General features: G+C 54.2%; 1 protein-coding gene across 2 annotated transcripts in view; it reads right to left on the bottom strand.

Moving 5' to 3' along the window:
- Window positions 1–24,332, bottom strand: part of LRP5 (LDL receptor related protein 5) — a 121,851-nt gene that overhangs the window by 20,090 nt on the left and 77,429 nt on the right. For both annotated transcript variants that reach the window (XM_065937933.1, XM_065937934.1), the window contains exons 8-14: window positions 19,317–19,533; window positions 17,242–17,531; window positions 14,410–14,636; window positions 13,059–13,243; window positions 7,690–8,013; window positions 5,638–5,837; window positions 1,127–1,335 (exon numbers count right to left, since the gene is read on the bottom strand). In XM_065937933.1, the coding sequence (XP_065794005.1) occupies window positions 1,127–1,335; window positions 5,638–5,837; window positions 7,690–8,013; window positions 13,059–13,243; window positions 14,410–14,636; window positions 17,242–17,531; window positions 19,317–19,533 (1,652 nt within the window). The remainder of the gene's footprint in view (window positions 1–1,126; window positions 1,336–5,637; window positions 5,838–7,689; window positions 8,014–13,058; window positions 13,244–14,409; window positions 14,637–17,241; window positions 17,532–19,316; window positions 19,534–24,332) is intronic.

The following is a 24,332-nucleotide window of genomic DNA, read 5'->3' as shown; positions in this document are numbered from 1 at the left end:
GAGCTTCCACTGCAGAGGGTCACAGGCTCAGTCCGCGGTCAGGGAACTAAGATCCCGCATGCTGTGCAAGGGCCCTCAACCAGTGAGAGCGGCCTCAAGAAAGAGAAGAGGCCACGGAACACGGGTCCACATGATGACGGGGGCAGAGCGGAGGGACGCAGTCACAAGCCTAGGAGCAGGGCCCCCGAGCAGAGAGGCAGGAAGGAGCCTTCCCTGCAGACTCCGGCGGGAGCACGGCCTCGCTGCCCTTGACTCTGGCCCCTGGAACCGCAGAACAGGCCTCTGTGTTTGAAGCCCCTGGTTTGTGGTCACTTGTGGCGGCCCCTCCACTGGTTCCCGAAGAACCACCAGCACTAACGGAGCCCCCGGGTGCTACATGGGAAACTGGGTCCCTGGAGGTCACGTCACCTGCCTGAGGTCCCACAGGCCGTAAGTGATGGAATCGGGATGTGAACTCGGGTCTGCATGACAGCCCCTGGGCAGGAGCCCCAGCAACACTGCCTGGGCAGGTGTGACTCTGGCTCTGAATGGCCAGCTCTGTGGGCATCTGGGGTGACCACCATGCTCCTGCCTCCCACCTCCAAACCTTCCTAACCTCATGTCATGGGGCTTTGGGCGCCCCCTGCTCTGGTCCTTTCCTCTGGACCCTCCACATCTGTCCACATGTCTCAGCCTAACAGAGAACCTGAGGGCTGACGGTCGGAGGGTCAGGGAGCTTCATGGAAGGAAGAAGCTCCCAGTCAGGTAGTGACCTCCCCATGGTGGGACCTATGCAAGTGAGGAACTTGCCACCACCTGGGATGCTATGGAAAGGATGGCTGCACGGGGTTCAGACTTGATGGGATGGTCCGACACCTGTGACCTGTGTCTCTTATCAAAGCCCTGCACAGGCTTTCAGTCCAGGCCGTCCCTGGCTGCCTCCGCCTCCTCCCCACGACTGGGAATGAGCTGGTGTTGCCTCGCCCCGCCGACCCCTGGCTGTGGTGGCAGGGACCCTGGGGAGCTCCTGGTAGATGGGCATGTTGGGGGTGGAAGACCCCTTCCGGCCCGAGAGGCCAGCATGCACGGGAAAGGCGCCCGGCGCACCCCCGCAGGGACAGCACCCCAGCCCGCGGCGGCCCCGCACCCGCGCTCGGCGTTGACAGCGATGGCCCTTGGCTTGTCGCGGTCCCCCCGCAGCACCACGCCCATGGCGTCCCCGTTGAGCCGGTGGACGTTGATGGTGTTGGTGGCCTCACACGTCCAGAACAGCGTCCGGCTGTAGACGTCGATGCTGAGGTCGTGCGGCTGCCTGTCCGGGTTCTGGCTTTGGCCCGGAGAGGTCAGAACGAAGGGCTGTAAGATGGTAAAGAAACGGGCATCCGCTGGAGAAGCAGCGAGGAGGGCGGAGGCCTCTGACCCGGTCCACAGCGAGCGTCAAAATCTCAACCCTGTTTGGAACCTTTCCTTTCCAATCAGCTCTTGCCCACACGTCCACCTGAGCGTGAAGGGGCTCCCTTGACAGCCTCCGGGGGAGTTCTCACCATGAGCTCTGGGCCAGGCCCGGCCACTGGTGACGGCACGGGACCCAGATGGTAGCCGCCCCACCCTGGCTGGCCGGCCTGGGCCTGCTCGGCAGAGAGGGGGACTGCCAGGCGGCCAAGTGGTCAGCCAGGATCGCAGGCCCCAGCTCAAGGCATCTCCTCCCTTCTTGTTTCCTTAGACCCAGGCTTTTGGATTAAAACTCTCAAGTCTTACTGTCTTTTAAAATACTCAGGGACTGATGCTGAGGTTGAAGCTCTAGTACTTTGGCCACCTGATGTGAAGTGTTGACTCACTGGAAAAGACCCTGATGCTGGGAAAGACAGAAGGCGGGAGGAGAAAGGGGCGGCAGAGGATGAGATGGTTGGATGGCATCACCAACTCAATGGACATGAGCTTGAGTAAACTCCAGGAGATGGTAAAGGACAGGGAAGCCTGGCGTGTTACAGTCCATGGGGTCACAAAGAGTCAGACACGACTGAGCGACTGAGCCACAAACATTTAGGGTGCCGGGACCGTAGGCGTCCAGCTTGGAGGTCCGTCTCTCAGTCTCTTCCCTGAGGGTCAGAGGCTGGGGGGGCGATTCAAGGGCACGTGAGGGTACAGAGCCGCCCTGCAGTGTATCCTGGGAGCACAGGGGCACTGCAGGCCCCTCTCAGAGGCTGTTATCCCTCTGGGTCTCCACCCCGAGCCTCTCCCGGGAGCTCTGCCCGACTTCGTGCCATCCGCTGCATCTCAGGGATGAGCCTGGCTCTCAGAGTCACTGACAGGGAATCCCTCGTTTCATGAACTGATGCTGGAGGAGGAGCACCTCTCATCTCCCTCCCAGGCCAGAGCCCAACTCCTTGGTGGATGTGGTCCCCCTGGGTGCTCGGGTGACTTGACCTGGTGCAAAGGGGCTTCCCACACTCCTGGGCTGCTGCCACCAATGGTCTGGATGAAAAGCCCCTTCTCTTGAGAAGGGCATCATCTTCTAATGATGCTCTGATCACAGCTCATTGCAGACCTTCTTTATCTGCCTCTTTTCAGGAGTTAATAAAACCACAAGTCACATGGTGGGCAAGAGGTGGCTTGCAGGCAAAAGGAAGCCCCGTTCCCCAGGCCCAGCCTCTAGGACCCAGCTGGAGAGGAACCCCCCACCGTCCCACCACCCCCCCAACACACCCGGCAGCCTCTGGTCCAGCCCTGCTGAGCAACTAGAAGTATGCCACTCGCATCTCTGCAGGTAATAGCATCCACATCCCAGGAGCTGTGGGCCCTAGGAGGCAAGCATCAACTCCAGCCAGCACCTTCCTTTCTCAGGAGCCACGGAGCTCTCTGGCCAAAGCCCACAGACCAGTCCAGCCGACAGCCTGGGAGTAAAGCAAGATTCCAGCCGGCCCTGGCCAGAGTCGGGCTCCCCGTGGAGGGTGGTATGTGCGAGCCGGGCACACACGCATCGGAACAACCAGTGGAGAAAAGTGCCTGGTATAATGACACAGCGCCCACGTCCCTCCCCGGGCAGACAGGGACGAGGAGATAACTTTACACGGCTGGCCAGTTTCATAAAGCCCGAACTCCAGGTTTCACATAAGGAACAGCACAATGCCAGCACAAACCGTCTTAACAGAAGCCAACTCAATGTCACCATCAACAGCCCGCCCCCCCACAGGACAGAGTGGTCCTTAACTAAGTGGTCCAAAAGCGGATGCAACCCGTGTCCACTGGTGGGTGGATGGATACGCAAAGCGTGTTCTGTACACGCAGTGGGACGTTATTCAGTCTTAAAGAGGAGGGATATTCTGATACCTGCCATGATGAACCTCGAGGCCATTGTGCTCAGTGAAATCAGCCAGTCACAAAAGGACAGACATTGATCGTATGGTTCTACCTACAGGCAGGACTTAAGAGCTGTCAGATTCTCAGAGACAGAGAACAGGATGGTGGGTACCAGGGACTGGGGGAGAAGGAGGCGGGAGGAGAGTTAGTGTTTAACGGGGACAGACTGTCATCAGAGACAGACAGTGGTGATGGGCGTTCAACAGTATGAATGTACTTAAGGCCACAGAGCTGTACCCTTAAAAATGGCTAAAATGGTACACTTTATGTAATGTATGTTTACCACAATGAAAGAATAAAAAATTAACTAGAAAAGTAAAAGCCAAGCAGATAATAATGAGCTTCCCAGGCGGCACCTGTGGTAAAAGAATCCACCTGTCAGTGCAGGAGATGCAAGAGACGCAGGTTCGATCCCTGGGTCAGGAAGATCCCTTGGAGAAGGGAATGGCCACCCACTCCAGTATTCTGGCCTGGAAGATTCAAAGGACACAGGAGCCTGGGGGGCTACAGTCCCTGGGGCCGCAAAGAGTCAGGCACAACTGAGCACGCAATTAATAATGAAGAACACCATCCTTGGGGTGGGGGTGGTGCTCCAAATAATCAAAGCCACAGGAAAACAGAGTTCAGTAGGGAGGGAAATGATTAAGTGCTCTTAAAAGGGCCTTATTCTTCAAAGTCCTCCCCCCTTTTGCAGACACCATGAAAGAACGCAAAAGAACGGCCTCTCTGTGGGACCTGAAGGCAATTTGCACCCAGCAACTTTCTCAGCAGGGAAGCCACAGTCCATCAATTAACACTTTACGTTCTCCAAAGGACTCAAAGTCACTGTCACCTGAGCCGGAAAGAGATGAAAGAAATCCATTCCCACCATCTTCCCCAGGCTCTGCTCCCACCTGGGCACAGCTGTAGCTGCTACCATCCACCAAGGACACACTCGTCAAAGGACAGCTAACTGGTCATTGTTGCCGGACGAAGTATCTCGTGATGCCCGGCTGTACAGGCAGCCCTGGTACCCAGCTCGGGGCAGGGAACAGAAACACTTAATGTTACAGACAGGAAGACCTTCTGAAAATCCCTCCTGACACAAACAGCCTTGTTGTCATGACAGTGCCAAGACTCCCCTACGATGACATAAGCTATTGCAGTGACTACTTGACCGAGAAGGAGACAGCTGGGTTCCATAGCTTTTGTGAAAGGAGCCTTTCGAAACGCATGACCAGGCAGGCGTGGCCTACTGGGATTCTGGCCACAGTTCCCTGTCACACGGCTGGATACGCCGGATGAGCCTGGAGGCTGCAGCGACAACGTCCTTCCTGGCCTGGGTCACAAACACCTGACACAGAAAAGCAGTCAGTTCTGCCAGACTCAGGTTTGGAAAATGTGCCTCTGCTCCCACGCTGTGATGTACCAGGGACGAGTTCAGCAGAACGTGGTTTTCGAGGTTGCACAACTCCATCCAGGAGAAACACTAGCAAGTGCAGAGCACGCAGCTGGCACTGCACCAAGCAGGGGTGCGTGAACACGTGCCTCCAGCGCCCCTCAGACCCCGTGCACTGGGAGAAAAAACCGTCCATCCTGGGGTTTCAATGTTACGTCCCATCTCAGGCAACATTCCTTCCACAGTTCCACCAAAAACCCACAAACTGCAACCCTCCGACTCCCGTGTCCTCAGCCAACTTCAGGTCTCTGAAAGGTCAAGGGCCATATCTGCCGTAGCATTTATGTACCGAACCATTTAAAGTGCAGGGCAGGGCCTCTGCATCACCAGGTTCCTCTCTTTGGCTTAATTTGTCGCTAATGGAGTTTTGAGGGCTGAATTCTTAGTCCCCCCCCACCCTGCCCCCCCATCAGACCTGGGCTGTTCTGCACCATTTTACACAGTGTGGTGATTTTCAGAAACACACATACTGCATCATAGCAGAACCGACAGTATACAACTCCTCTGAAATAAAAAATAAATACCACCAATACCAACTGTCCTTGTACAAAACCACTGTGGAAAGGGGAAAAAAAAAGATCCCACAGGGTTTGACACCACCAGCACTCTGTAAACAACTGCAAAATCCAGTTTCCACATAAGAGTCATCATCTCAGGGTTTCGCACAACTCAGCCTGACACCCCACAAGGACAGAACTGGGGCCCAGATCATCACCTACCGCCCACCATGCTCCCCTGGCACCCCCTCTGCTAGGAAAAGGGGGTGGCGGTGGCCTAGAAGCCGCCAGGGCCAGCCCCTCGTGGAAGCGCACCCCCCGGCTGCCCCTCCACACTCCGGCGCTCCCAGCAGGCACACTTGCCTGGGTCCCGTCGTCCTTGGCTCGCTTGATGTTCTGGCGCCCGTCCACCCAGTAGATGAACTTGTCCAGCGGGTCGTAGCCGATGGCCTTGACGTTGCGCAGGCCGTGCAGCGGCAGGATGAGGTCTGGGCTGCGCTGGTCGTCAGGGATCATCCGGCTGATGGCGCACTTCTGGCTGAACAGCAGGAAGGCGGTGGGCGCTGGAGGGGGGCAGACAAACGAGGGGCCGCGGGTCAGTGTCGGCGCCGAAGGGGGAGGGGGCGGGGAGGGCGGCGGCGCATCCTATGGTAAAAAGCAGGTCCGTGTGTGTACCGGCGAGACGGACGTGGAAACGGCTGGGAGGACACAGTCGATTCTTGGCGGGGGGACTATGAGGAATTTGACTCTCTGTGTTACACGTGTCTCTGTCGTTTCAGTATTTTATTATAAGTGCATGTGTTATTTTAAAACTAGATATCCATTTCCTTTTGAAAAACGTTTACTTGGCTGCGCTGGGTTTTCATTACAGCACACAGGGCCTTCGCTGAGGCATGCGGGACCTTCAGCTGCAGCATGCACGCTCTGAGTTGATGCACGTGGCACTAGTGTCCTGAGCAGGGCTCGAACCCAGGCCCTACGCGCCAGGAAAGCGAAGTCTCAGCCACTGGACCAGCAGGGAAGGCCCCCATTTCTTTTCAGATTATCAAGACTTAAGTCGGAAGGAGGGAAAGGCAGTGAAGCTCAGACTCTGGCCGACAAGGCTGGGAGATGCTCTGGTGACTGGGATTCTCCAGGGGCTTCTGTGAGCTCCAGGAACAGCCGAAAACCATGTAAACAGTGAGACCAGGAGGGGGCGCTCCTCGGGGCTGCCAGGACCCCGAACGTGCAGAGGCCACGGTCAGAGCTACGGCTGCGCCACGTGAATCCAACTGTGGCCCTGGGTCTGCAGCCGTGGAAGCCGGCACCCAGGTCGCATCCCCTCTGGGGGATGGATGACCTGCGCCTCCACTTGACTCCTCGAGGTTATGCCCCGCCCCCCGGAAAATGGACAGCAGGACCAAAGGGAGCCCAGGAGTGGGGAGTCCCATCACATACCAGCCGAGGACTGCCCCCAAGCCCCTCCGCCCTTCGAGGCTGTGGGTCCCTCATCCACAGTTTTGGACCGTGGACGCCCAGTCCTCCCAATGCCCAGGGCCACGAGGGGCTCACACAAGGCCCCGGGTGACAAAGAGCTTTGTAAACTGTCTACAGCTGCTCAGAGGCCGAGTTCTAAGCAGCGCTCTGGTGAGGTCACAGGAGAAAAGTCTGCTAACAGGACACGTCTGTTCTCCCTGCGGGCCGAGGGGAAGTCACGCTCCAGCTCTCTGAACCTTGCTTTTCTGAGTACCGGAATGAAAGAGAAAAGGCCGACCTCGTTTAGAGGGTCAGTGTGAGGATCACACAAGTGGGCGTGAGGCTGGCAGTAAGGGGTCGGGGCGGGGACTCTGGAGCCAGGCTGCCTGGATCCAGACCTGGTTCCAAGGCTCACTGCTGTGTGGCCTTGGGTGGGGAACTACGTGTGTCTGTGCTCAGGGTCCTTGTCTGTGAAATGGGGACAGTGATGCTGCCTATCCCATAGACTGGAGGATTGCTGCTGCTAAGTCAATTCAGTCGTGTCTGACTCTGCGCGACCCCATGGACAGCAGCACACCAGGCTCCTCTGTCCACGGGATTCTCTAGGCAAGAATATTGGAGTGGGTTGCCATTTCCTTCTCCAAGCCTAGAGGATTAAGTGCCGTAAAAAGCATTTGGAACAGTGTCCAAATCTATAAGTGACAGAGACTGTTTTTCACAGCCAAAGAGCCTCCCACGGGACGTGTCAGCTGCGGGCTTGGCCCATCTAATCATGTCTTGATGAAGCAACAGGTCTTCTACCCAGCTCGAGCCTCCAGGTAACAGTATGCATATGTGCAGTGCACAACCTGCCCAACTGCCCATGTGCACCCCAGATAAGACGCTTCTTTCTGCCTTATCTGTCAGAGGCAGGCTGATCTCATGTGGGAGTGAGGGGCAGGGGGAGAGCGAGGCACTTACGGCTGCAGTTGCGGCTGCTGGGGTCCAGGGTATAATGCGAGGCGCAGCTGCAGCGGTGGCCGCTGGGGATGGCAAGGCACAGCTGGCCACACTGCCCGTTGTTGTGCATGCAGTCGTTGAGGCCGTCCTGGCGGGAGGAGTGGAACACCAGGATGTCCATCACGAAGTCCAGGTGGCCCTGGATGAGGGTGCGGTTGCGGCCGCTGGTCTTGTCGGCCCGCTCGATGCTGTGCAGGTTCCAGTCTGTCCAGTAGATGTAATCGCTGTACTGGGTCAGGCCGAAGGGGTGCGGGAGGTCATCCGCGATCACGACCCGCTCCTGACCTGCGCGGAGACACGGGGGCGCGGTGTCAGCAAGGGCACCGTACGGGCGCCAACCCACAGCCTGGCCACCTACGACGGGCTCGTAAAGATTGTGGGCACTTTGGGAAACCGGCAGGGCCCGCTGAGCCCAGATGCGCGCCTACCCTGAGATCAGGCAACTCCCCGCCTGCAGCACAAGAGATGTGCACGGAGCGTCCCCCAAAGGACACAGGTGAGACTGCACACAGCGGCGAGTGTGTGTAACAGCCACGGCAGAAACAACCAAACGTCCGTCAACAGTAGGAGGGGTTTAAAAAAAGGCAAGATCTTCGTGCCATGGACATGACGCAGCAGTAAGACAGAATAACAGCGTGAGTGAATCTCAGTCCTTAGACTGAAAGGAGCCAGATGCTGAAGAGCATGCGCCGTATGGTCAGTGATAGAAAGTTCTAGAATGGCACAACTGGAGCATGTAGACAGACATCAGTGCAGCAGTGAGCCCTGAGAAGGCCGGTGAGATTGACTAAGAGCCTTACAGGGGCTGGAAGCTTCCTGGCTTTGATCTGCATGGAAGCTGCACAGGCTGTGTTGATGCCTCTATGGATGTACAAGTATGGGTATGTAAAAGTTCTCTGACCTGACCACTGTTTTGTACTTTATTGTATTTGCATGTCAGAAAATAGTTCATTTTATTTTGGCCACATCATGAGGCTTGCAGAACCTCAGTTCCCTGCATGTCAATAAAAAATTTTAATTAAACCTTCTGCGTAGCAGTCTACCACAGGGATGGGAACCAGGCTCTGGAGTCAGCCTGGGTCCCCTTGCTCCTCCACTGATCACATGACCTCGGGCAAGCTGTGTAAGCCCCCGACCCTCAGTCTCCCCATCTGCAAAGTGAGCATTCTTCAGAGTGCCCTCAGGACTTCCCTGGCGGTCCAGTGGTTAAGACTCCGCATTCCCAGTGCAGGGAGCCTGGGTTCAATCCCCGGTCAGGGAACTAGATGTCACAAAGTGAAAGTGAAAGTCGCTCAGTCGTGTCCGACTCTTTGTGACCCCATGGACTCTACAGCCCATGGAATTCTCCAGGCCAGAATATTGGAGTGGGTAGCCTTTCACTTCTCCAGGGGATCGCCCCAAGCCAGGGACTGAACCCAGGTATCCCGTATTGTGGGCAGATTCTTTACCACCTGAGACACCAGGGAAGCCCATGAATACTGGAGTGGGGAGCCCATCCCTTCTCCAGAGGATCTTCCCGACCCAGGAATCAAACCGGGGTCTCCCACATTGCAGGCGGATTCTTTACCAACTGAGCTACCAGGGAGGCCGCAACTAAAGATCCGTCATGCTGCCAACAAAGAGCCGGTGCAGTCTAATAAACTGAAAAACGAAATGTCCTCATGGGTACCCATGATACTTAAAAGTAATAAATTATGATAAAAAAAATCAGTGAGGTCTGTGATTACCATTGTGATAAATATTCAGTGAGATCATGTAAAATACATGTAGAATGGTCAAAATGCCAGTACAAAGCAAGTGCTTGGTAAAAGTTATGAGCAATGCAAGAGACCCAGGTTCAGTCCCTGGGTTGGGAGGATCTCCTGGAGAAGATCTCCTCTCCAGTATTCCTTGTATTTATCTGTCTGTTCCTGGCCGTGCTGGGCCTTCGCTGCGGCTCAGGCTTCTCCCTAGCTGTGGTGAGCAGGGGCGATGCTCTGGTTGCAGTGAGCAGGCTTCTCCCTGCGGTGGCTCCTCTCCCTGCCGCGCACAGGCCCGAGGGCTCTAGAGCACAGGCTCAATAGTCCTGGCTCGTGGGCTCAGTCGTTCCGAGGCATGTGGGGTCTTCCCAGACCAGGGTTGGAACCAGCGTCTCCTGCATGCGCAGGCAGATTCTTTACCACGGAGCCGCCTGGGAAGCCCCCCACTCCAGTATTCTCTCCTGGAGAATTCCATGGACAGAGGAACCAGGTGGGACTCATCGGAAAAGACCCTGACGCTGGGAAAGACTGAAGGCCAAAGGAGAAGGGGGTGGCAGAGGCTGAGATGACAGCAACACCTACTCAGTGGGAGACAGAAGGAAAGGGAAGCCTGGACTGCTGCAATCCACGGGGTCGCAAAGATTCAGACACAACTTAGCAACTGAACAAGAAGAAGTTATGAGCAGGATAACATTCTCCTCCCTCTTCTCCAGGGCTTCCCTCATAGGTCAGTTGGTAAAGAATCTGCCTGCAATGCAGGAGACCCCGGTTCGATTCCTGGGTTGGGAAGATCCTATGGAGAAGGAATAGGCTACCCACTCCAGTATTCTTGGACTTCCCGGGTGGCTCAGCTGGCAAAGAATCCGCCTGCAATGTGGGAGACCTAGGTTTAATCCCTTGCTTGGGAAGATCCCCTGGAGAAGGGGAAAGGCTACCCACTCTGGCCTGGAGAATTCCATGGACTGTATAGTCCATGGAGTCACAAAGAGTCAGACACGACTGAGCAACTTTCACTCACTCACTCCCTCTTCTCCAAAGAGGTCCACGTTCTAATCTCCAGGATTTGTGAACATCGTACCTTACATGGCTGGGGGCTTTGCAGGTGTGACCAAATTAAAGATTCTGAACTGCAGAGATGATCCTGAATTATCCCAGGATACCCGGTGTAAACACAAGGGTAGAGAGAACACGACAGTGAGAGGGGCTGGCTTTGAAGTTGGAGGAAGGGGCCATGAGGCAAGGAGGCAGGCAGCCTCCAGAAGATGGAAAAGGCACTGGGCCCAGACAGCAGCCTTCAGAAGGAAGGGGGCCAGGCCCACACCTTGATTTTAGCCCATTGACCCTATGTGGGGATACGGTTGCTCAGGCTAATGCCGCAGCAGAGGACTTGTCAAATGAACCAGAGTCTGATCACCGAGCAGCCACGTGCGGAACACACACACGTGTGGGCAGCTGCTGAGGCTGCAGCGGCAACAGGCAGGCTCAGGGCCGAGAGGACGGCACGCGGTGGAAAAGGCGCAGAGGGGGGCTGAGCCCCGCAGGAGGGCGAGAGCACGTGCGGAGCCCGGGGACACTCGACCTCGACCCCGGTGTGGGTTCCTAAGTCTGCCCTTGTCAAAGTGTGTGCTCTGCGAACGCCTCACATATGCTGTGTGCGCATGCTGAGTCACTCAGTCGTATCCAACTCTCTGTGACCCCCAAGGACTATAGCCTGCCAGGCTCCTCTGTCCGTGGGATTTTTTCCAGGCTTGAACACTGAAGTGGGTTGCCATTTCCTCCTCCAGGGGATCTTCCCAACCCAGGGATCGAACCTGCGTCTCTTGCATTGCAGGTGGATTCTTTACCGCTGAGTCATTGCGGAAACCGATATACACATATGTTCTATTTCACGGTAAAAATGATGCCAATGATGGGAATCTCCCTGGTGGTTCAATGGCTAAGACTCCATGTTCCCAATGCAGGGGGCCGGGGTTCGATCCCTGATCAAGGAACTAGATCCCACATGCCACAACTAAGAGTTTGCGTGCTGCAACTAAAGATCGAAGGAAAATCCTTTGTACCACCACTAAGACCCCGCAGAGCCAAATAAATTTTTTTTTTTAAATGAAGCCCATGAAAACAAATCAGAGACTTGCGGACGTGCTCCTCCTATGTGGGAAGAGGAGGAAGCAGAATGAAAATCATCTATGGCATGATATGAAATGTTTGAAAATGATTTTTAAAAAGGAAAAAAGTGAAAAACCCCAGGCTCACGATCCATGCTCAGCTCTTACACACGGCCCTCTTCCCGCTGGGGCCTCCCCTGTTGTTAACCAAGTGCTCTGAACACATCTGTGCCGTTCAGTGGGAAACCTGCCATGGCAGAGAACAGCCCGGCCGGATGCACCCGACTGCCCTCGACCTGCAGGTCTGGGCGGGTTTCCAGGGCTTTCACTGCTTTTCCTCTGACTGTGTCATCACTCCGGGGTAATCAGGGAGCCTAATTGTTTCGGGCAACCACGGCTGTGTGGCAACCAGTCTCCCACCTGCCACCAGCCCTTCTCACTCCTTGCGGGGCTGGCGTGGTGGCCTCGAAGACGCAGCCAAGCCTCGCTGTGGGCCCCATGAACCAGGACAGTCCGTGTGCAGGGCAGGTGCAGCCCCTTGTGAGCAGAAACCAGAACACAGAGCTTCCGGCCCTGGCTCTGTTCACACAATACCTGGGACAAGCGGTTCGGCCCACCAAGGCCTCAGTCTCCTCATCTGTAAAGTGGGTACAACTGTGCCTACCCCAGGTGGCGGCAGCAGCGGGAAGGAAGGAAGCCAAATTCCCTCATTTGCAAAGAGTAGCTCCACCACCTGGTACCACCCAAGAGAGCCAGCCCTGCCCCCCCATGAGGAAGTCCAGTCCTGTTCTAGGTTCAAATCCTGCCCTCACGACTGGGTGATATGGAATAAGGGGTTTCTTTTTTTTTTTGCTTTTTAATTATCATTTATTTATGTGTCTTCGGCTGCGCTGGGTCTTTGCTGCTGCCTGTAGGCATTCTCTGGTTGCTGTGTGCGGGGAGCACTCCCTTCCCTTGTTGGGACCACAAGCCCTAGGGAGTGGGCTCAGGAGTTACGGTGCAGGGGCTTAGTCGCCCAGGGGCTTAGATGGCCCAACATGTGGAATCTTCCCCGACCAGGGACTGAACCTGTGTCCTTGCATTGGCAGGTGGAATCCTAACCACTGGACCACCAGGGAAGTCCTGGGTTTGTTTTTAGTCTAATCCCAGGGTGCTGAGTGGCCCCATAACGATGCCTGGTACCCAGGAGGAATTCAGGGTCGGGTAGAGATGGAGCATGTGGTCCTGGGGGCTGAGCGATGCTCGGTGACCTTACACCGGTCCCGTGACCTCCCTGGGCCTCAGTTTCCCCATCACCGCAAACCTATGCTATGTGATGTCAGGTCAGGTTAGAATCCTGGCCTGGGGTTGGCCAGGACCTGGCTGTCAGCACCGGGGGCAGAAAGGGACCCCTCAGGTGGCATGCTGGGTCAGCATTTGGGGCCCGTCCACACCTTGCAGGCCCGAGGGCACAGTGCCTTGGGGGCTGAAGGCGGCCAGTTCTCACCCAGCATGTTGGATGACTCGATCATGTTGGTGTCCAGGTCAGTCCAGTAGAGACGCTGGTCAGCATAGTCGATGGTGAGGTCGTTGGCCCGGCCCACCTTGTCCACCAGCGTCATGCAGTTGGTCCCGTCCATGAAAGCCCGCACGATCCTGGGCTTGCCGCCCCACTCAGTCCAGTAGATGTAGCTGGAAGACACAGGAGCAGGGCGGGTGCAGTCAGCGTGTCCACCCCTGAGTCAGGGCAGGGCGCCTGCCTGCCGCCATCTCCTGGGCCGTGCTGAAGGCATCTTGCAGGAAGCAGGGACCAGGAGGAGGCCTGGGAGCCCCCCACCACCCCACTGTCCTCCAGGAGCAGCCACGGAGCTACATCCTGCAAGCTAAGCCCTGATATTCTTGTTCGGGTGCACAAACGTGGTGACCACGTGCCGGGACATCCAGGCTGGGACCCCATGTCAGACACAAACACTTAACTAGGCTGGACAGGAGAATGTGGACCAATCAGGGCGCACAGTCCCCTTCCTCAAAGGAGGAAGAAAACACGAGCCCCAGACAAACAGGCCTTGCAGGGCCGGGATTCGAACTCGGCTCCACCGCCACCTCTTTCCTGGCTCTTCAATAGCAGCTCTGGGGAAGAAACCTCCATCCCAGACTTGTGTTTCCTGGTTCTTTCACTAAAATCCAGACCTCTCCCTTTGTTCTGCAGAAATCTTCCTTCCTTAAAAGCATGCAGCAGGCAGGGTTTGGGTGCTCCCTACACATCACTGATGCTTTATGGGGTGAGCACTGCAGGCAGAAGAAGACTCCGCTCGGCCCTCTGGCCCCAGGACAGGGTCCCCAGGCTGCCTGGCAGATCAAAGCATGCGCCTTGCAAGGCAGGTTTTAAACTGCATCCAAGCAGCTGCAAGAAGCCAGGAGAAGCAGCTCCGGACAGGGGTCTGGATAGGGCTTCTTGGCCCACTGACATGACCTTCAGTGACCTTCAGTCTCTGAGCTTCTCCGAGCCTCAGTTTCTGCATCCGTGAAATCAGGTATAAAGACACCCACCCTGGCAGGGCCCCTGGGTGCTCCGACAAGAGGCTCCCCTGGGAGGGCCCAGGTGGTGCCTGATACGGGGGCCTCCCTCCCTTCCTGCTTCTGCTCTGGGCCTCAGTGTCCCGACTGTGAAATGAACCGGATGACCCCCCAAGAGTCCTGCTGGTCCCGGCCACCTCCAAGCTAGTGGCGGTCATTACTACTCTGAACTGCAGCGTCGACGGGCAGTGGGCAGCCGTCTGCCTCGGGGCATCACCGCACTGCCTGGTGTGGAGGGGTGGTGGGGACACGGGCGCACGGGCTGGCAAAGCAGCCCTTACCCTTTGGTGGGGTCCAGGGCCAGCGACCGCGGGTTGTCCAGATCCCTCCACACGAGGACCTGCCGGAACTGCCCGTCCAGCCGGGCCACTTCGATCCTGTTGGTCCCGGTGTCTGCCCAGTACAGGTTCTTGCCCATCCAGTCGACGGCCATGCCTTCCGGGTAGTCAAGGCCAAACTCAATCACATGCTCCACGGAGCTCCCGTTCATGAAGGCCCGGCTGATGGTCTGGGAGTGGGGAGGAGGAGAGGACCACCCGTTAGGAACCAGAGTTTCGGCAGACGTCTCACCAAGTGATGCTGGAGCAACTACTGACCAGCTACTGATGAGGGGCCAGATCGTAACACTTGAGTTTCTATTCTCTTTATTTCTTGTATTTATTCCCCCTCAATATTCGCGTTTTTAAAGGAACTTTTGAAACACAACCTTTTCAGAAGAAACAATTTGGCAATATGTATATGTATATATATATGATACATACTTTAACTATGTAAATATTATATAATAGTACATAATTATAAAATAATAAATCATTATATAAGCTATGTTATATATACACATCTCAGGACCCTTCAAAATAGTTACACCCTAAAAAAGAAATCACTGGATCTTTCACCCAGTAATCTTCCTCCTGAAATGTTATTCAAAGCAAAGAAAATACAGAAAAGATGTTACACACAGAGACATCTGTTACTGCGGTATAGTTTAGAGTTGGGAAAAAACTGGAAGGCCATTTAAAATAAGGCGATGATTAAGAAATATACGTATGGTAGAATACACATTTAAAGAATTATGTTGAACAGTTTGTAATAGCTTGATAAAATATGTTCTGTGACAAAAAAAAACAGGATACAAAATTCTATGTAGCATATGACTGATTACAGAAACAATAACATAGGGAAAAAATCCAAGGAAATTCACTACAATGACATCAGTGGCTGACTCGAGATGATGGAGATGTGGGTGTTTTATTTTCTTCTTTATACTTTGTCTGTATATTTTTCTCTCTTTCTACAGTGAACCCTATGACTTTTAAAATCAAAAAAAATCTTACGAACCATGTAATACCAATGGTAGAATAAAAGATAGATAACTAAACCATTTCAGTTGTCCAGGGCATAGAATAGGGGTTAGAGGGTTTTTTTGGTAAATATTTTAGGTATCACAGGGTACATGGATTTGCCACTACCTACTGGCTTCCCTGGTGGCGCTAGTGGTAAAGAACCCGCCTGCCAATGCAGGAGACACAAGAGATGCAGGTTCTATGCCTGGGTCAGGAAGATCCCCTGAAGGAGGGCATGGCAACCCACTCCAATATTCTTGCCTGGATAATCTCATGGACAGAGGAGCCTGGCGGGCTACAGTCCATGGGGTCGCAAAGAGTCAGACACGACTGAAGTGAATCAGCACACAAGCACAGTGGCACAAAAGTAGGTGCGGACGATCCACAGGCAGATGGGTACCACTGTTCCAATAAAACTTGACTGACCAAATGAGGAGGCTGGCCCAAGCACCAGTTTGCCAAATTCTACTTGAGAAGATAAGCTCTCCTACAATTATCCAGGATATTTACATGAGCACCCAGAACAAAGAAAGTTTGTTAAGTAAGTGGGCACTCGTGAGGGAGTGAGCGGGGTGAATCAAAAGACACATGGATACATAATCACTCTAGAAACGGCCACCTGTGTGTCCACCGGATCTGCTCATTGTAATCATTTATGCTTAGGTATTAACATGGGTTCACTAGTGTTCTATTGGTTTGAACCAAGCCATAATAAATACTTCTTTAATTTTTGCTTTAATTTTTAAAAATTTATTTATTTTTAGCTGCACCCTGCAGCTTGTGGGATCTTAGTTCCCCGACCCAGCGATGGAATCTGTGCCCCCTGCAGGGGAGGCACAGAGTCCTAACCACTGAACCACCAAGGAACTCCCTATAGCTTTTTTCTTTTAATTTTTTATAGTCAGCCATAAAAAAGAATGAAATTTTGCCATCTGTAACAACATGCAGAGACTTGGAGGGGATTATGCTTTGTCATAAATCAGAGAAAAACAAATACTGTAGCATATCACTTATATGGGAATCTAAAAACTGTAACAAACTAGTGAATATAACAAAAAAGAAGCAGGCTCACAGATACAGTGGTTACCGTGGGAAGACGGAATAGGAGGCAACATCAGGGTAGGAGAGTAAAAGGTACAAACTATTAGGTATAAAATAAGCTACAAGGATACACTGGACCACTCGGGGCATATAGCCAGTATATGGATAATTTATTAATATATATTAATATATTAATAGTGATAAATGGAGTGTAACCTTTCAAAATGGTCAATCACGATACAATGCACTCGCTACTGACATTGTATAGCGACTAGACTTCCGTTAAATAAAAAAATAGAACAAAACTATTGGGCCTTCCCTGTTGGTCCTGGGGCTAAGACTCCACTCTCCCAATGCAGGGGGCCTGGGTTCAATCCCTGGTCGGGGAGCTAGATCCCACGGGCTGAGACCAAAGATCCCGCTTGCCACAATGAAGACTGAAAATCCCAAGTGTCACAACTAAGACCCGGCCCAGCCAAATAAATAAATCATTAAACAATATATTAAGGGACTTCCCAGTGGTTCAGTGCTTAAGACTGTGCTCCCAATACAGAGGGATCATGCATTGTGCTCTCTTCATGATCGGAGAGCTAAGATCATACACATTATGGCCCCCCAAAAAAGAAAATCTATTAAAAAAAAGAAAGCCTTTTTTAAGCCTCTGAGGCGATACCACTGCTGGCAGGCACTCAGAGGAGAGGTGCAGAGCAGGACACCCCGCCGCCGTACCTTCAGGCTGACGTCGGTCCAGTAGATGTGATTGTTGGACACGTCGAAGTCCAGGGCGGACGCCTCCTTGACGCCCGTGAGCGGGATGGCCACGTCGTTGTTGTTGGTGTCCAGGGAGATCCGGTGGATGGCGGCCCGGCTGGTGAACACCAGGAAGGCCTCGGGCACAATGCAGGTCTTCATGTCGCTCAGCAGCTCCAGGCCGATGGGGCAGCCGCACTTGGTGGCGCGGGGCGTGAAGAAGCACAGGTGGCTGCAGCCCCCGTTCCCGTCCGCACACGGGTTGGTTCCTGGACGGAAAGACACAGGTTCTAGGCCCCAGTGGCCCTGCAAGTGGGGGCGCTGGCTCCCCGGTTCTACGTGGCTTCATTTCCTCCAGACGCCTCTAGGGGACAGCAGGGAGGGTTGGTGGAAACCCAGGGCCTCCCTGCCGGCTCAAGGACAGGGCGGAGCAAGGCTCTGGGCCGGGGCCTCCCTGCACACTTGAAGGCTTCCATCCTCAAGGCGACCTGGGGACACCTAGCCCTCTGCTCCCCGTTCCCCACTGGGCCTGGCCTCCCTGCCTGCTGACCAGACTGCAGCCCAGGTCACCACCCGGATGGTTCCTCCTCTGAGTCCCCGACATTCTCAGCGCCCTCGAAATCTGAGATTCACCCAGGACGGCCCAAGGCGCCTGTTTCTTATTCCAACAGACAGTAGTCAGCATACATTTTATTTTGGGCCAGCCTGTTAGACTCACTCTGCTGCAGTGCTGTTAAAATTGGCTTTAATTTCGTGTTAAATATTTCAGCTAAAAAAAGCAATCCTCTCTGCCATCTTTCTCAGTAAATCCCGACAAGAGAGAGAAAGAAGGTGGGAAGGGACCCAATTTCTCAACTTTAAATCACACCCCATGGAGGCATCATTTTTCTTATCTCTGCGGTTTTATTCTTTGCTTTTCAAACACCCATTTGCTGATGGGCCTTGCGCTCTGCCATAGATAATGAATGTGTTTTCCAAGGCGGCTGGTAAACCAAGTGTGCAGATTACATCATCTGGTCTCAGGAGGGTAGGCTGAGACCAAAGGCCTCTCCTGGAGACAGGGGTGCACCATCCCCGCCCCACCCCCCAGGTGGCCCTCAGGCCGCACCTCCAGGCCCCTGCTCAGCTGTCCCTTCTGCCAGGCAGACCCTGCCCCCACCTGCTCCCCAAATTCCATGCTCAAATGCCCTCCCTTGCATTTTAAAGCCAGGCATCACTTTCACATCTCAGCTTTAATCACCAGCCTGGCAGCAGAGCTGACAAAGCAGTGTCTCACCCACTGGACTAGAAGCAACTTGAGGGCAAGCCCTGGGCCTCTCTGGTCAGTCCCCCCTCCCTCCCTCCGGCAAAGGTTAACTGAGTGTCTCTGATGAGAAGGCGTAGGACTCGGCACGGGGGCCCCAGGTGGGGACAGAGTCCCTGTCCCCACAGAGCCCACTGCCCCGTCCCCACTTCTGTCCCCCTGGCGCAGCTGGACACTACGGCCCCCAGCATAGCTGGCGGACTTGCATTGGGAATCCTAGTCATAGAGAGACAAGTCATTGTGTTAAGGGAACTTTCTGCAGATCCCGGCTTTTAGATTCAAGGTGTGCATTTTAGGGTCCAGCCTGTCACACTGCACAACGATCTCAGCCCAGCCCAGCAATGAGGTCGGGGCAGCCCCAGGCGCAAGTCCGGAGCTTGATCGCCCATTTGTATGAGGTTTTGCCTCCCTCTCCCCAGCACTAATAGGGCCGCCTTGTCATTAGTGTAGAGGGTTGCTCTGGGCGCCAAGGTGCCTGGCCAGAGCCTGGCACACAGCAGGCACTCAATAAGCGTTAACCACCGTGAGACAATTACTGCCAGTCATGCCCACTCACTGTGCCCGGTCCATACCCCACCATCACGTGTCCTCATATTTTCACCATCTCCTGCCCTGTCCAGCCCCAGAGTGGGTGCCCCAGTCCAGCACGTACAACCCCCGCTTCAGCCTCCAGCTCGGCTGCCTGTGGACCAAAGGGCAGCCACCAGCCTGCGGCAGGACTGACCCCCGGCTGGAGGCTGACCGGACTCACCGACGACCTTGGCCACATTCACGGCCTTGAGCCCCATCAGGTCAGGCAGCTGGTCGATGATGACGTCCCTGCTGGCCTTGACCTTGTGCACACGCTCGATGCTACGCCGCTGCCAGTCGGTCCAGTAGATGAAGTCCCCCAGCAGCGTGAACCCGAAAATGTGCGGGAGCTTGTCCTCCAGGAGCGTCCGCCGCTTCGTCCCGTCGACATTGATCACCTGCAGGAGGGCAGACATGGGGCTGAGCCAGCCTTGGGCCTGAGCGGTCTGGAATAGGACAGGCCCTAGATGCATCTGCCGCTGGCCAGGCCGGGCATCACGGCTCACTGGGGTAGCTGGACGAATGATGTCTTCAGTGAAGAGCCACTCAGGGGCTCTTTCCTACTGCCTCCCCGACCTGGGTGTGCATGCTGTGCTGAGAGGGGCAGGCAAGGCAAACAGGTATCCTCTGCCTCGCCATTGCTGACCGACTGCAGTACCAAGGTGTGGGTCTCAGACCGACTGATTAGCAATGTCTGCTCAGATGCAACATGAGGAAGCACTGATCACCACCCCCGACACAGAGCCCAGTTTCAAAAGGCTGGACCACAAACGCACTGCAGGCCCCAGACAAGGCCTCCCACTTGCCTGTGGACTAATTTCTTGCTCAGTCAGGACCAGGTGAACTCTGAGGACACTTTTGGTTCTAAGTCTGAAGCCTAGAGCTCTAAGATAATATCCAACCCAGACATACTTGTTGTTGTTGAGTTGCTAAGTCCTACCCAACTCTTCTGTGAACCCCATGGACTATAGCCCACCAGGCTCCTCTGTCCACAGGATTTCCCAGGCACAACACTGGAGAGGGTTGAGAGGGTTGCCATCTGCTACTCCAGGGGATCTTCCCAACCCAGGGATCCAACCTGCATCTCCTGCATTGGCAGGTGGCTTCTTAACCGCTGAGCCAGCAGGGAAGCCCTCCCAGATACACACTGGTAGTCATTAACTCTGAGATGTAAAAGCTAAATCTTCTTGAAGAGTCAGTGCTGATTAAAAGCATCAACCACAAAAGCCACAGATGAGAAAAGTACTGTCAAACATAAGAACGCCTTAACCAACCGAAACACACAAACAGGATAAGATGTGCTTGTGATGACAGCTGAGCCGGTAGAAGCTGATGTGAAAAGGAAGATGATAAAAACGCAACATCCGAACTCTTGGGCTTTCAGGCCAGGATCAAAGAGACACAATGAATTAAAGGCAAGCCTCAACAGGCCCCCTACAGCCAGATTATATTTCCAGCTCATCGGAGAGGATCCAAGCCTTCTGTTGTACAGGTGGCACACACGTAAGACAGATCGGGTGTGTGTTGAGCAGAGAAGACTTTGGTCCTCTGTTGTTGGACGCACAGGACAAAACTCAAAACTGCTGGCTCAAACGGTGGGTGGGGGGCAGGCAGCTCAGGACCCTGCAGCCGGGGAGCCCACCCCTGCTCTGCCCACAGCCGAGCCCCTGCACCCCAAGGACCTCAGTCGGCCCACCTGTAATTAAGGGGAGCAGCTCAGTCCCCCTGGGAACTTAATCAAACTACTGTGGTTGGGCCCCCACCAGGGGCAGTTACATCAGAACTAGAAGGCCAGGTACGGGCCCCCCCGGGGGCTCCAATGAGCCGCCCAGGTGAGGGACCATCTCTTGTGTCACGAGCTGGCGTGCAGACCTCGGACGGCAGGATTTCTGTGCAGAGCTCTGGGCTCCACTTCTGGCCCGCGGGTTAGCCCCAGGGGCCAGGCGATGGATGCAGGGCCACTCCAAGCTGGCGCAGGGTGCTGGTTCTGGTTTTGGCCCCACCACACGAAGGCACATAAAGATGGTGAACACACGCTTCACACAGAACTTGGACCTGGGGAAGGGGTCTCACCTGAGGGAGTGCACAGCAAGAGGAAGAGCGTCTCCAAGAACACACGGTCCATCTCACACTCACACACACACACAGGCAACACACCCGCTCCTTCTCTGACGCTGAATACCCAGGGCTAGGCAAGGGCCGTGGATGCAGATCAGAACCACAAAAACAACCCACGTCTGGAACTTAAAGATGCAGCCTGCTATACACCGAAGGGTCAGCAGTATCTCTCTGGAGACTTTTCTCGTCCTTCTCTGGGTTCACATTTTCTTCATTTCCTTTAATAACTCCATTCCAGACACTCCAGTGTTTCTGCCTGGAGAATCCCAGGGACGGGGGAGCCTGGTGGGCTGCCGTCTATGGGGTCGCACAGGGTCGGACACGACTGAAGTGACTTAGCAGCAGCAGCAGACATAAGTAAGCGCACGTTCCATTGACTGAGGTGAGGAAGTACATTTTCCCAGCTTAGGAATGATGAACGTGAGCCCACGGAAGACACAGGACCAGTGAGGGGGGCGGACGCTGCCCGGAAGTAGCTCCCCGTCTCTGCCTGCCCCCCCCCTCCCCGTCTCAGTTGTCCAGAACAACGTGGGGGAGGCCGTGAGCTGCCCACTGGGGCCAGGCTGGTGGCTCCCACCACAAGCACAGACCCGCGGCTCTGGGCTGGCAGGGCGCTCCTCTGCCTCGGAAGCCCTCTCCTCTTCCTCTTTGCACAATTACAGACCCCATGAAACACCCAGCAAGCCCCCCAGCTTGGAAGAACATCAAGACTCTAACACTCAGGAAAATAAACGATCCTACGGCAGCCTTTCTCACAGAAGCTTTCGGCAAACCTTGAGCAAATCCAACACATCTGTCAAAGTAACTCTGCTGAGCCAGGCCTTTCCCAAATCCCGGAGCAGACGAGGGCGGCTTGTCTACAGGGAGACACATGTCAGCCCCCCAGGCTCCCTCTGGGCCCAACTTGGGGACCTCCAGCTTCCCTGGGCCCTCTGACGGAGGGTGAGGAGACAGACACAGGGAACCATCCATCAGCCTCCGGGGTGAGTAACACATCAGAACAGAATCCAGAAAGAACAGATCCGAACCTGGGATATCGACAACATGGGGGCCAGGTGGACCGTCCAGGACAGGGTCTGGCAAGCAATTTCTGAAAAGGAGCGTAAATATTTTCGGCTTTGAGTCCATAAGGTTCTTGTCATAGAAAAACAGCCATGGAGGGAGCCTAAAATAAGTGTGAGTGTGCCCCAATATCTCAGATATGCAGATGACACCACCCTTATGGCATAAAGCAAAGAACTAAAGAGCCTCTTGATGAAAGTGAAAGGGGAGAGTCAAAAAGTTGGCTTAAAGCTCAATATTCAGAAAACTAAGATCACGGCATCCGGTCCCATCACTTTATGGCAAATAGAAGAGAAGACAACGGAAACAGTGGCTGACTATTTTGGGGGGCTCCAAAATCACTGCAGATGGTGACTGCAGCCATGAAATTAAAAGACGCTTGCTCCTTGGAAGAAAAGTTATGACCAACCTAGACAGCGTATTGAAAAGCAGAGACATTACTTTGCCACAAGGTCCGTCTAGTCAAAGCTATGGTTTTTCCAGTAGTCATGTACAGATGTGAGAGCTGGACTATGAAGAAAGCTCAGTGCCGAAGAATTGATGGTTTTGAACTCTGGTGTTGGAGATGACTCTTGAGGGTCCCTTGGTCTGCAAGGAGATCCAACCAGTCCATCCTAAGGGAAATCAGTCCCAAATATTCACTGGAAGGACTGAAGCTGAAGCTGAAACTCCAATACTTTGGCCACCTGATGCGAAGAACTGAATCACTGGAAAAGACTCTGATGCTGGGAAAGACTGAAGGCAGGAGGAGAAGGGGACGAGGATGAGATGGTTGGATGGCATCACCCAGTCGATGGACATGAGTTTGAGTAAGCTCCGGGAGTTGGTGATGGACAGGGAAGCCTGGTGTGCTGCAGTCCATGGGGTCACAAAGAGTCGGACATGACTGAGCGACTGAACAGAATGGGACATGTCCCAATAACACTTCATTTGTACAAAAACAAAAAATAAAAACAAAAAAATTGGAATTTCATATAAATTTCACATGCCACGAGATACTACTCCTTTTGACTGTGTTTATTTAAAAGTGTAAGAAATTCCTTGACGGTCCAGGGGTTAGGACTCAGAACTTTCATTGCCGGGTCCAGGTTCAATCCCTGGTCAGGGAACTAAGATCCCACAAGCCACGCAGGTCAGCAAAAAGATAAGTGTAGAAACCACCAAGCATTTGATAGTGGCACAAATTAGGCAGTCTGGTCTCCAGTCCACAGTTTTAAACCCCTGCTGGAGAAGTTCCCCTGCCCTTGATTTTCAGGAAAGGAAACTAGATGCCTCCAGGAAGCTATGTCCAAATGGCCAAGCCAGATGCGGAAGGGGCCCGCGTGCAGCGTGCTCTCTCTGACCTCTAGGCCTCCGGCCTCCTATACTCAGCTGACCTCACACACCAGGCCCAGGTCTGGGGTAGGGGAAGTGGGGGATGGCAGGAGAACACACCCGTCCCCTGACCAGCTCACTGCATGACCTGCAGAACAACAGCTGTGTGATGGGAGGAAGGGTGGGCAGACCCCAGAGAAGCCCACCCTCAGCCATGTCCAAGGGGCAGGACCCACTGCTGCGGGGTCTGCATGGCCACCCACAAACCAGAGGACCCCAAAACGTCCCCTGATGTGCACTTTCCTTACACTGAATGCTGTTTCCAGCACTTAGCCGTGCAAAGGGGTGTGATTCCCAGGACCAATACTTTGAAAGCACAACTTTTAAAGGAAAAAGAGGGACTTCCCTGGCGGTCCAGTGGGTGGGACTTTGCCTTCCAATGCTGTGGGGGTGTGGATTCGATCTCTGGTCAGGGAGCTGGGATCCCACATGCTTCGAGGCCAAAAAATACCCAAAACATTTTTAAGAAAAAGGAAGCAGTGTTGTAACAAATTTGATAAAGACTTTAGAAATAGCCCGCATTAAAAAAAAAAAAAACTATAAAAAAAAAAAACAAGGAAAAAGAGTTCTGCTCTCTGATGGAATGACTATACTCACATAAAACCCCAAATTAAAACTGCCCTGGTTATTTTGATTCACGTAA

This window comes from Muntiacus reevesi, chromosome 5, assembly GCF_963930625.1.
Source record: "Muntiacus reevesi chromosome 5, mMunRee1.1, whole genome shotgun sequence".
In the NCBI taxonomy this organism is placed as follows: domain Eukaryota; kingdom Metazoa; phylum Chordata; class Mammalia; order Artiodactyla; family Cervidae; genus Muntiacus; species Muntiacus reevesi.
This window is presented reverse-complemented; position numbering and strand designations above follow the sequence as displayed.